The sequence below is a fragment of the Diabrotica virgifera genome, chromosome 5 (genome assembly GCF_917563875.1).
Source record: "Diabrotica virgifera virgifera chromosome 5, PGI_DIABVI_V3a".
Taxonomy (NCBI): domain Eukaryota; kingdom Metazoa; phylum Arthropoda; class Insecta; order Coleoptera; family Chrysomelidae; genus Diabrotica; species Diabrotica virgifera.
Window position 1 is genome coordinate 21,880,204 of NC_065447.1, and position 13,377 is coordinate 21,893,580.

At 31.3% G+C, this 13,377-nt stretch overlaps 1 protein-coding gene across 1 annotated transcript in view; it reads right to left on the reverse strand.

Annotated features, from left to right (window-relative positions):
- The window catches only part of LOC114326907 (phosphatidylinositol 3-kinase catalytic subunit type 3), an 88,986-nt gene extending 79,599 nt beyond the window's left edge, over positions 1 to 9,387 (reverse strand). Inside the window, exons 1-5 of the mRNA XM_028275364.1 lie at positions 9,221 to 9,387; positions 8,955 to 9,143; positions 6,346 to 6,502; positions 3,863 to 4,009; positions 623 to 841 (exon numbers count right to left, since the gene is read on the reverse strand). Of these exons, the coding sequence (XP_028131165.1) occupies positions 623 to 841; positions 3,863 to 4,009; positions 6,346 to 6,502; positions 8,955 to 9,143; positions 9,221 to 9,291 (783 nt within the window). The 5' untranslated portion in view covers positions 9,292 to 9,387. The remainder of the gene's footprint in view (positions 1 to 622; positions 842 to 3,862; positions 4,010 to 6,345; positions 6,503 to 8,954; positions 9,144 to 9,220) is intronic.
- Positions 9,388 to 13,377: the final 3,990 nt, after the last annotated feature.

Here is a 13,377-nt window from a genome sequence, read left to right on the forward strand (position 1 = left end):
CTGATTCTAGTAGATATGGTAGCCCGGAATAGCCTGTGCCCAACAAACGCTGCAGACTAGATTCTTATCAATAGAGGTGATACAATTGACCCGTCTTAGGATGTCTGAAAGGCTTAAAAATAGGTCCAATCTCCATGACCACAAAGGTTCTTTCCATACCATCTGCTAATGGTAATGGTGACCGAAATTCGATTGCAGCTAGCGCAGCTATTTCTTATATCGTTCTCACTCTTTTTTCTTTATTTAATAGAAAAATTCCATTACCAGCGAGATTAGAACCCCCCAATCATTAGGAAGGATATCTGCTTTACTCATTGCGCTACCGAGACTTTCAGATATGGCATACTTAGGATTGATACAGGTGGAAGGAAATAGTTAGCTTAATTAGCAGAGGATGTTAGCATCACAGCACCAAACGTGACCAAAATGTAACATCAAAAGACTTAAAATTCGATATAACTTGAGGTTTTTACTTGAACCACCAAAACACTTTTAAACTGTAATGCATATTTTTGTAAATCTAAAATGTAGCAGAAAATAATACCGGATTTTAGACGTAAAATAAAATATTATGTCTCATTATTAAAAACAAAATAAAGCATTAATATAATCTAAAACTCACCTTTAATATTTCTTGATCTGGTACTGTAACTAAATCAGCTTGCAACCTCACCGAAAGGATTTCTTCCCCATTTTGCTCGAAGTAAACAATATGATGTGGCATACCATCAACGTTAATGGTAGGGAATTCTATCATTAAGTACAAGTATTCAGAGGACCTCTTCTCTTTTTCATTTACTACTTCTAATTCTCGGAAAGTGAGTCTGTCTAACCAATCGACCTGAATAGAAAAAGTAAAAGTGGTTATGTAAGTTAATATAAGTAACAAAGAAAGTATGTAATCTTTTTAACCTTCAATTATCACTTAATATTACAGATCATTGTCAGTGTTAAGCATGCTGTAGATACATATAGCAGTTATCTTTATTTGACTTGAATATGTTAGCCATTTGAAGGAAAAATGCTTTTACTATGCTTGTAGAAATGTCACATAATTTGTTTTAATAATTGATGAAATAACTGTAAGAGTCAGCAGATCTTAGGCCTTCTTATCAAAACGATAAGTTTTCCTATCAATTATGTCTAAAACTTTCAGACACAATATGACTTATTCCACTGTTGTTGCTACTCATAAGGTAGTGATAAGCTGAAATAAACTTGACGACGGGAAGACAGGCTAGGTACCTACTATGTTTTTCACTATGAACTAGACCTTGGATATCATAAAATAGAAAACAGCTCTGTTTCCACCAATTTCACATGGACCATTAACATCTGCATTAATAAAAGCGTGCAAATACTAGCATTTGCAGATGATGTTGACATAATCGCAAGATCAAGAAGAGAAATGACAGAGGCATTCAATCAAATAAAACGAGCTGCACAAAATAGTGGCCTTAAAATCAACCAGAACAAAACAAAATATATGCAGGTAAGTAAAAACACAGAAAAAAGGCAGCCACAAAATATAACAATAGGAGAATACAACACTGAGGGGGTAAAAAACTTTACATACTTGGGATCCCTAGTCACGTCTGATAATAACGTAGCAGAGGAAGTGAAGAGGCGAATATTTATTGCCAATAAAAGTTACCATGGCTTAATTCGGCAACTAAGATCAGATAACGTCGCAAGGAAAACAAAATGCCAAATATACAAAACCTTAATAAGACCGGTACTCACATACGGCTCAGAAACCTGGACACTCACTAAAAGAGAGGAAACATTGCTAGCCTCCTTTGAAAGAAAAATCTTGCGACACATATATAAGAGCACAAAAGAAAACGGAATTTGGCGAAGAAGGTACAACTTTGAACAATACGAAATATACCAGGATCCGGATATCATAACATTCATTAAAATAGGACGGCTGCGTTGGATGGGACATGTAGAAAGAAAGGAAGAAGGCGAAATACCAAACAAAATATTCAAACAGATGCCACTAGGAAAAAGAACAAGAGGAAGACCGAAGCTGAGATATTTAGAACAAATAGAAAATGATATAATAACCTTAAAAATAAAAAACTGGAGAAAAAAAAGAATGTGTGTGTACTTTGTACGCACGTAAGAAGTTATACTTCTATTATATGATTTAAACGAAATTAATATACTTTTTATTTATATTTTGTTTAAATATTAAACTAATTTATACTTACTACTTCTCAAACATTTTTATTAGAACAGTGCCAAAAATTAAAATAATAAAAGAATAAAACACACACAAACACATTAACAAGCCACAAATGATGTCTGAACATTAATTGTCGAAAATTTTTTTAACTAAATACGTATTTTCTGAAAATACAATTATATAATAAATATACTTACAATCATAAAATGTATTAAAAAAAACAAAAAAGAAAGTTTCTATTAGGACTCGAACCAGCGCTGATAAGAGCGGTTGGTATTGGAATTCATTCGCCTTCTCCGCTTAGCCACGGACACTATGTGTCATTATTTACGAAGATCGACTAACTAAACGGATTAAACTTGTGATATTTTGATATTTTGAAAATTGATCAAATTATTTTAATTTTGAATTGAAATGATTTAGAATTGAAAAAATACAACAAAACATAGAGTAAAAAAACAATATATTAGGTGAATATTGATAGAAATTTTGATGGTAATCAAATTATATAAATAAAAGTATTACATACTATGTATTTTGGCAGATCAAATAGGTAGGTTTATACCCATGATACATTAACAATTATTACGTACCTGTTGCTTTTAAAAACTATTTAAAAGTCACTACAATATTATAAACTTTTTTGTTTCTGTCCTCACAACAATAAAACTAATATATTATACATCTGTTTACCTTTACCTTTACCTCCAAACCACAGCTGCCATATCGAATAATTTTTGACATGTCATTTGAACATCCAATCAGAACAAAGTTATAATGCGCATGCGCCGGGATGATAGGTTTTAACATATAAAAAAATCACCCTCTATCGCCGGTAAAGAAGTATAACTTCAAAAAAGCACGAAACAAATCAGAGTGGAGAAGAATCCTGGAACAGGCCAAGACCCAGAAAGGGCTGTCGAGCCAGTGATGATGATGATGATTAACATCTGCAATGTCTCAAATCGTTTAAGAACAATTGGATTTATAGAGAGCATATTAAAACTTGGAGTGACCACCTAGTGGCATCTAAAAACAACCCAACTTCGGGTATCAGCAAACCTCAAATTTCTGGAAAACCCAAAAACTTAAACGCAGCTTCAGTCAGAAACTATTGTTTTAGATTCAGTTTAAGGCCATATTTCTGAGGATTACGACAAACTGTTGAATAGCAGTCAGCAAAACTGTGATGAAGCTCACAAGATCCGAAAAAGATCCAGTGAAGTATAGGTTTAAGAATCACTTGAACACTTTACCAGTAATTTTATCATGTCCTGTTGCTTTCTTATTCGTTAAACTTTATTAGTGCAGCAAGTAAGCTGAACATTATTAAAGAAAATGTATCTATCAATACAGTATGACACTAAGATAGGTTCAATAATAATTATTTTTTGGAAACTGTTGCCACAATAAATTAATTCTTTCTTGGCATAAAACTTCAGCAATAAATTAGCAATTAATTCCTACCGGTTTTTCGGTTTTTGATTGAGATTGAGGAAGAATTCAATATTTTTCTACTTTATTTACTTAAAGCTTTACTAAAGCTGTAATTATTTGATTACTGGCGTTGATCTAAATTTTAAGTGTTAATGCTTATTGGTTAAAAGTAATGAAACCTAGAAATATTAGTTTATATGAAATAGACTGATTAAAATAAATTATACTGCTAACCTTAGTGATATAACCATTTCTATGTTTCTTAGCTAGCTTGGCCAATCTCTGCATCTGTTCTTTACCGTTTTTGGTTTTCCCAGGGGTAGATGTAGGAAAATTTCCATCAGCCTCCCTATTTGGCCACACTCTTAAATCCAACATACCCTGCAACAAAAGAAGTCCCAATTTAGACAAAATTAACTTAGACAATTTTTTGATCTAAAATTTACTCCAGTATAAATCTACTATTTCTTTACATTCTTAAAGTACCTACAAATATTTAAGTGATTACAGATATGGAAAATATAATGTCACTCAAATGAAATAAAATTTACATTAGACCAGTAAGGATCTGTTTTTAGGTGGATGTGAGAGGTGGCATTCAGATTTTTGCGGATAAAGTTAAGTGATAACTTCGTTAATAATAATTGATTTATGTTCCTTCTCAAATATACTCGGAAAATTAATAAAAAAAATAAAATATTTAAAAATTTCAAAAAATTTCGCTTTTTTTTCTACTCTTTTTGCTTATAACTTAAAAACTATTCATTTATATGAAAAAAACAAAGATAATTAAATTTTCTATCAGATGCGATTGGTTAAAAATGTCTTAATTTATCACCCTTGCTTCAAAATAGCAATAAATATAAAATAAGGGGACAAAACAAGCCTGTCCTTATTCAATGATTTTCCATCACTTAGAACCTTCCTAATTCGCTTAGAAAATTTTTGTAATGTGCTAAAACCGTACACCAAATTTCATTAAAATTGACTTGTACTAGATTTTGCATAACAATTTTGCAATCTGAACTTTTTTTAAAGAATTAAAATTTTTTAAAATCTTGCACAACAAAAACTAGAACATACAAAGATTTGTCAATTTTTTTACATATAAAGAAGTACTCCACCTATCTAATGCACTTTACAGAATTGAAATCGGATTATTTAAGCAGCCTCAGCAATGTTTTAAAGTTATAAACAATTTTTTGGCATATAAACAAATTAGTGCTGAGGCCAGGAGGGGGTGCTACGGGCTCCTTTATTTAGATGGACTTACCCAAGTTTTTTTATGTGTTTTGACCCGTAGAACACGAATTTTTTGGGTAACAGTTGATCCGGATGTCGATAAGATTGTTATAAACAAAGTAACAAAGAACTTGAGGAATTACATAAAATCGATTTTTCGCAAAATAAAACATTTTTTTGTATTTCATGGGTAATTCCAAGCAAAAAATGTTCTTACAAGTTTTTTCGTAGGATGCATAGGTTTCGAGAAAAACGCGGTGGAACTTTCAAAAAATCGAAAAATTGAAATTTTTAAACGCGAATAACGTTTGATTAAAGAATAAAATAGCAATTCTGCTGACAGCATTTGAAAGTTTAAGTCAAATGATACCGGTTTTAATTATTTGCATTGCTGAAAATTAATTTTTTTATTATTAAACAAAGCTATTTGTTTATGATTAATTATTTATATGGGAAATAAGCCACAATTAATTGTGGCTTATTTCCCATATAAATAATTAATCATAAAAATGCCACAAGGAAATAGCTTCAGAACAAAACTATTTGTTTATAAACCAAAAAATTGTTTATAAATTTAAAGCATTGCTGGGGCCCCTTAAATAATCCGATTTTAATTCTGTAAAGTGTATTAGATAGGTAGAGCACCTCTTTATATTTAAAAAAATTAGCCAACTTCTAAATAATCTACTTTTTGTTCAGAAAGATTTTTAAAAATTTGAACTTTTTTAAAAACATTTAGATTGCAAATTTATTATGCAAAATTTATTAGTGCCACCAAAAGTGGTTAAAAAATATTGAATAACAACACTTATTTTGCCCCCTTATTTTGTATTTATTGCTATATTGCAGAAAAGGTAATACCTTAAGACATTTTTTACCAGTCGTATATCATACAAAATTCAATTATCTTTATTTTATTTCTCTACGACTTTGTTCCAAAACGAATCGTTTTAAAGTTATAAGCAAAGAAAGCAGAAAAAATTGATGTTTTTTGAATTTTTAAATATTTTAATTTTTTTATTAATGTTTCGCGCATATTTGAGAAGGAGCATAAGTCAATTATTATTACTGAAGGTGTCACCTAACTTTATCTGCAAAAATCCGAATGCCACCTCTTACATCCAAAAATAGACGTTTTTTCGCAGATCCTTACTGGTCTACATGAATATATTTGTCTCGAAATTATAATTATTTCATACCATTGCGCCAACTCTGAATTTTGATTAAAAACAGTTTAAATTGTAATTAAAGTTTGTGAAAATCACATTTCTGAAGTCCATAAAAGTATCATTCATAAATTGGTGCAATGATGGTGACATTATATTTTCCATAGTATGTATGCGGTATCCTTTGAACATATTGAATTATTCAAATTCATCAATAAACAAACTGTATTAGACAATGTGTTTACAGGTATTCACATTTATATCAAAAACATTGTGAATGTCTTATAAAAACCAAATCAAGTTGCTTACCTGTCTAAACACACTATGTTTACTAAAAAGAGAGATTGTGGTACCTCCAACAGGACAAAGTCTATTAGGCCCAAAACAGTCATAGACAGTTAACGCTAGCTGCGCATTTCTTGGCAAATCATTATACTGAACTGGTAAAGTTAACCATTCATTCCAACTGTAAAGAAACATTGTTATACATCATATATTGATATACTCAAATAAGACACAAACACTACTTATTGTTATTAACCCTTTGCAGTTGAGATGACGAGTAAAGTGTAGTACAAGTTGTTGGCATGTATTACATGACTACTGAACTATGTGTCACTGTTTGACGGATGAAAGTGCACTGAGGTCATCGTTGCTGATTAATCAATCTAATATTGTATACATCGCACTAACTATGGATTTAACAACTTCATTTCAAGAACTGCCAGACTAGCCAATCAATATGATATTCTTTTTCTCATGATCATCTTTCAGTGCGTCACAGTCTTTCGATTTCTTTCTAACGCATTAAATTGTATGTGACAGAAAAAAAGTCACGTCCACGATTACAGACATTTACAACATTTATTCTAGTTACTAGTTGTCGATAGATGGCGCCATAATAAAAACAATATTTTTTTTTTAATTAGCCCTCCGTTACTCGCACACTGTGTATGAGACCGGGCCTCTAAATAACTGCCTGTAACTCTGATTGTAGTGCATATTTTCAATTGCTGCTGCATATACCTCTTCAGTCATCAGTCAACTGTGTGTGAAGTCCAAGTGCAGTGTAAAAAAAAGTATTGTACTTTTATTATTAGGCAAGACCTATTAATTAGTCAGGTAATTAAAAGTAGTAAGTTTTAATTAGTCAGGTAATTTAAGGTCTTTTTCTTATTTTTAATGTTTATATATTTGTTTATTTATATTTAGATATGGATTACGAGAAGGAGAAGCAAAGATTATTAAAATTATTTGAGGAAGTATCGACTGACGAGGAAACGTATGAAGATGATGATTAACAAAATTACTTTTTGTTAAAGTAATATAATGTTGACACAAACACATATTTACACAATTATATGATCATATATTCATTAAATAATATAATTGTACACAATTTTGCAAAAAAATTTTTTTTTCAAATATTGCTGACCCATATTTTTGGACCCGGTCTTCTGCACCGTGCGCGAGTATTCGATCACAAAAAGTTGGCGCGAGTAACAGAAGGTTAGATAATAATATTACAAATATAATCTGTATAAATTATAAGACTATACAAATCAAAGAAAATAACATTTTATAAATGCAAGAAACACATTTGATTTGTTTTTATTCCAAATTGAAAATAAAATGTGACAACTGTCAGATTTAACTAAAATGTCATGTTAGAATAAATGTCATAAATGTGTATTATCACGGACTTACCCTTTTTCCTATCATTTGTTACGCACTGAAAAATGCTCATGAAAAGGACAATAGCATAGATTTCTTTGCAACCTTTGGCTCATTCTTGCGTCAGGTTTTGTGTACTCTTGACTTGGGTAATGGATATGGATAACTTTTTGTATTGCATTGTATAATAATACAGATTAACTTTTTGTATAGATAACTTTTGCATTTGATATACAGTCGGAAAAATGAAAGAATACCCATGAACGATCACATCAATCACTTATTTTGTATTTGCTATCTTTTTCTATAACAAACGTTTGTTATTTATAGAAGTGGGTATTCTTTCATTTTTCCCACTGTAGATAACTTTTTGTATTGCTTTGTATAATAATACAGATTAACTTATTGTATTGTAACCGTAGATGTAGTCAGTGTTATGAATTTATAGTTTAACATTATTGTAATTGGGCTTGCCCGTTGATAAATAAAATAAAATATTTCTAACGACATTATGTAAAATAGCTCTATCTTTTTTTTTATTTATGCTAAAGTATTCATTTGGTATAACTGAACACTAAACTCTCATTTGTGTCAAATAAAATTCATGTTTTTATACCATTTATTCTTAAATTTTATTAGCTTATTTTACATGCAAACTTAAATTTGGGTCGAACTGTATTACAGACTAGTGTATTCTTTATAAAATCAACAGAACTCCACATTAACATTTTGCTTTAATTGAAATGGAAGCCTCTGTAGTAAGCACAAGGTCAAACATAAACGCATTTAAAACATTCACTAGGTTTGCTGAAAACCCATATGTGTGATTCTCAACCAAAATCTATTAACAGGTTGTTTGCTGATGGAAAAAACAGCCTCCTTCGGTAACACTGACTACTCCGTGAGTCTTACTTCAATTATGCGAATTATACTGCGATTGGAGTAGCCGGCATCATCGAAGGAGGCCAGCACACTCCGATCGGAGTAGTCAGCAATCAACCTGTTAAATAATTCAAATATCCCATTAAAAATTTTATCTATTGAATGGTTAACGAATTATAAGACTTTAAATTTACAGCATGCTAGAGATACAAAGGACTAATAATAATTATGATTTTCATGTCTGACATGCCAGGCAACCTGTGGGCAAAATTTAGGTAATCTATATGAGTTTTAATGGTGTCATGTACATCATGATAACAACCGTAAAGGGTTATGATGTAAGTAAGTGAGATTTGACTTACTTCCATCTTTGTGTGAAGGCTTTGTAAGAAGTAGTAACAGGTAGGGCGAGGGGTTGATTGTTATCAAAGATTTGACATGATACTACTAAATCAGCACAACCATCTTGATACAAACCAGAGTACTTTAACATGGGATCCTCCAAAATTTTAGTATACTCAGGTTTATGTCTTTTACCTTCCAAAGTACCACTAAAAAAATAAAAAAATTATTGGTGGTTCAAAACAATTGATGTATTTAAAACATTAAGCATTGTGTAAAACCATACATTTTAATTTGAATTTTGTCCGAAATTGAAGAGCTGTAGACAAAATAAAATTTATCATTTAATTCCTCCATAGCTATTTGTTTTGGTTAATCATCTGTGTCTGTCTGAAGAAGGAAATCCATAGAACAAGAATCTACAGGTCGAGCAAGTCTCGTAAATTTCACGATTGCGAGCCACGCTTCACGCAACCGTGTTTGCGTACTTGTGTTTCAAGTTGCGTGGTCGTACGGAGTTATATTTACCAAATTTAAATATAATCGTTTTCAAAATTAAATCAATATGTCAATATGGCTACTGGGTGTAAAAGATAAATCTTATTCTATCTGTTCTTAATGAGTTTTAGATAATTTTAGTTGTATTTCTTTGTAATTTTGTGTTGTACAAAGATTAATTTAACATTTTCTCTGGAAGTATTCATTTAGAAAGATAATATGCTTCATTGGTGTTGTGTTTTGAAGTGTGAAATGTGATAAAGTCAAGATAAAGTTCACTTTTAAACTGAACTAAATAAGGTATCTGAGAGACAACAATGGTTAAATGCAATACAATGTACAGGTTTTACTAGCGAAATGAAAATTTTCCTGTCCTGTCTGCTGTAATCATTTTATATCTGGTAAGTTACAATTACAACAGTAACGATTTTTGAAGATGTTAACATTTTAATCTTATAGGAAAACCAGCCGACTTAATAGATAATAACAATCTCCAGATTGGGTTCCTTCAATAAATATGGTCTATAAACACAATGAAATAAGTTCCCCAAAATCTAAAATGGAGTGGTATCAAAGGAGAATTAAAGGGAAAAATATTCATATTGAAATTATTTATAAGGCACTGGACTGTCTTAAATTCTACAATAATACTAGGTGGGTAAATGATTTTAGACATTTTTCATTAAGAGTAGATTAAGATTAAGTAGATTTTCATTCAGTAGATTTAAGACTTGTTTACACGGGTAGAGTAATGATGCAAGTACTTGATAGAGTAGAGTAACTCTACCTGTAAAAATGCTCAGCACAGTAGAATAGCTGGTAGAGTGTATAGTTGGAGTTAAAGTAGAGTGACTAGCAACCTATGGCAAAGTAACTACTCTATGACCACCACTACTGCCAAAATGTCTACTCGGCTGCACACTCTACCCATGGAACACGCTCAATTATGGCAGAATAGAGTAGGTAGGAGAGTACATGGGGGCGCTGTCATTCTGGCTGGAATTGTGTTTTGTGTAAATAGTGAAAATGAAGTTCACCGAAGATGAAACTTTAAAACTTGTAGAGCTATAATACGGCGAATACCAGTGTTTATGGAATTTAGGTAGTGTATACTACAGAAATAAAAGTTTGCAGCAAGCTGCGGAGGATGAAATCGTCGAAAGAATGGCAAAGGGGGCTTTGGAGTAAACAAGCTTAAGCAAAAAATTAAGAATTTAAGGTGCACTTATAATCAAGAGTGTTTAAAAATACAAAAATCGGTTTCACTATACTAGCATCAGTACTATACTTGTACTCTCCTCACGTGAATGGTATCAAGCCATTTTTGGTAGAGTACTACCACTACTCTACTCTCCTCAAAACTCTACCCATGTAAACAAGTCTTTAGAAACAGTGGAAAATGAGGTAGCTAGTAGAGTAGTAGTAGAGTAAAATATACTGGTTTAGCAAATTGCAATGTTTTAAGGTAATACAGTAGCGATAAACAGGTAGCCAAAACGTGTTCTAAGATTGTCACTGTAATTTTGAATATTTTTTCGAGGCATTTGGCACACGTATTCGTAAAATAATAAAGAATGGCGGTACAGAGCCCAATTTGAAAAATATATTAATATGTGGAAATTACTCTGTAATTATACAATATTTAAAAAATGAGCCTGTACCGCCATTAAGAAGAACAAAAAAATACACTTTCTTCAAATAAACTTTTTTATCCGATGCCTAGATTTTGTGTAATTTTGGAACTACTAATGAAATAAAAAATTTTAGTAGTTCCAAAATAACACAAAATCGGATAAAAAAAGTTGTATTTGAAAAAAGTGTATTTTTTTGTTCTTCTTAATGGCGGTACAAGCTCGTTTTTTTTTATATTGTATTTAATTACAGAGTAATTTCCACATATTAATATATTTTTCAAATTGGGCTCTGTACCGCCATTCTTTATTATATTACGAATATGTGTGCCAAATATCTTGAAAAAATATTCAAAATTACAGCCGCAATCTTGGAACACATTTTCGCTACCTGTTGATCTATACTGTTTCCTCTTAAGATAGTTTTAATAGTTATTTATGATATAAGTATTAAATTTTAAGACGCGCATGTGAAAGTTAACTTGAAAAAATAATTTTATTAATGTTTTGACTTCCACATCAGATGTCATTGTCAAAATACAAAATATTCATTATTATTAGGTTTGTTCTAGCAAACGGTCAAACTAGTCAAAAACCATCAGCAAACAGTTGGTCAGTAAAAGAACATAATACAGTCACCAGTGCGATCCCCTCTACTCGCGCTGGTCCACTATTCGCTGATGGTTTCAAACTGATGCTAGAACAAACCTATTATTATTATACATATCATTATCTGTAAATAATATTTCTTCTGATTGTTAATTGTAAAGGATAGAAAAATTACCATTTATTTTATTTTTTTTAGAATCAGCTGAGAGAAGTGGTCTACAAAAAAACCAGGAAGGAAACGGAATATGTGGCTACGAAAGGCAAAAGAAAGGTTTACAAAGCAAATGTGACACATTTTTTTGAAATATTTAGGAATATCAGTAAATTGCATTAAAAAAATGTATGAAAAGATTTTGTTCAATAAAAATGTTTATATTTATCAAGGATGTATTATTTGGTATGGCCACATATCGTCAGTGATGTAATAATACATCCTATCTGTTTTTTCATGAGTTTTGTAAGAGAGACTAAAAACTTGTCTTAGGGTCACCTCCTGTTTTCATATGATATTTTTTGACTTGTTTTGTAGTAAATTAAACTATCTATGAACTACAAAACAAGTCAAAACTTACATATGAACACAGGAGGTGACCTTAAAACATGTTTTTCCATCTCTCATACAAAACTCATGAAAAAACAGATAGGAGGTATTGTCACATCAGCAAGGATGTACAGTGATGAGTGCCCTAATAACCGGCAAAATATTTAGTTGTGAGATAAAAAGAAATGAAACTAGTCGAGCTGGGAAATTTAGCGAAATTAACCTTTAAATTTACGTTATATTGATCCCACCTTTACACATATCGGAGGAGTATGTCAACTAAAACTGTCACTGTGACAGTGGTAGTTTCCAAACTCGTCTGATACGTCTGAAGGTGGTACACAATCAATACAATCTAAATGTATAAGTTAATATCGCTAAATTTCCCAGCTCGACTAGTTTCATGTCTTTTTATCTCACTACTTAATACATCTTTTGTGCTATTTTGCCGGTTATTAGAGCGCTCATCACTGTATTTCTGGTATATCCAGGGAATGTCTACAAAATATATTTTGAATGTCCAGAGAACATTCGTGGACATTCATGGAATGTTCCAATAAGACATTCAGGTAATGTTTAAAATGCTGACACAGGATTTTCCTGGGATGTTCTCAGGGAACATGTTTTCGGGGATATTCCAGGAATTTTTCAATGTCTGTGTACCTTCTATGGACCTATATGGAATATTTTGGTGTTATTACCGCCGCACTCCACTTGCGATTTGTAATCAGGAAGATTGAACACATTGTTTCAAATACAAGTCAATCCATTTGTGACTAAATAATCATGGATTGACTTCTATTTGAAAGAATGTGTTCAATCTTCACAACTACAAATCGCAAGTGGAGTCCGGCGCTTAGGGCTACTTCCTCTTCGGTATTATGTATTATACTACAGAAATCAGGAACTTTCCTTCTAAATATATGTATGCATCTTGGCCATCAAACATATTCTTCCAAACATTTTTTTAAGGGGTCTTGTGGGTAAAAAAAGTGACTTTTTAAAAAAATTATATCTCGAAAACTAAAATTTATTTTTATTTATAATTGGAACATGTAAAAGTATAGTACTTAAGGTAGTCTCAAAAAAAGTTTCAGCCAAAAATATTCATTTTTGTAGAGTTTAAGTTTTTTTGCGTTGGCAGCATAACTAAGTCCAGTCTCA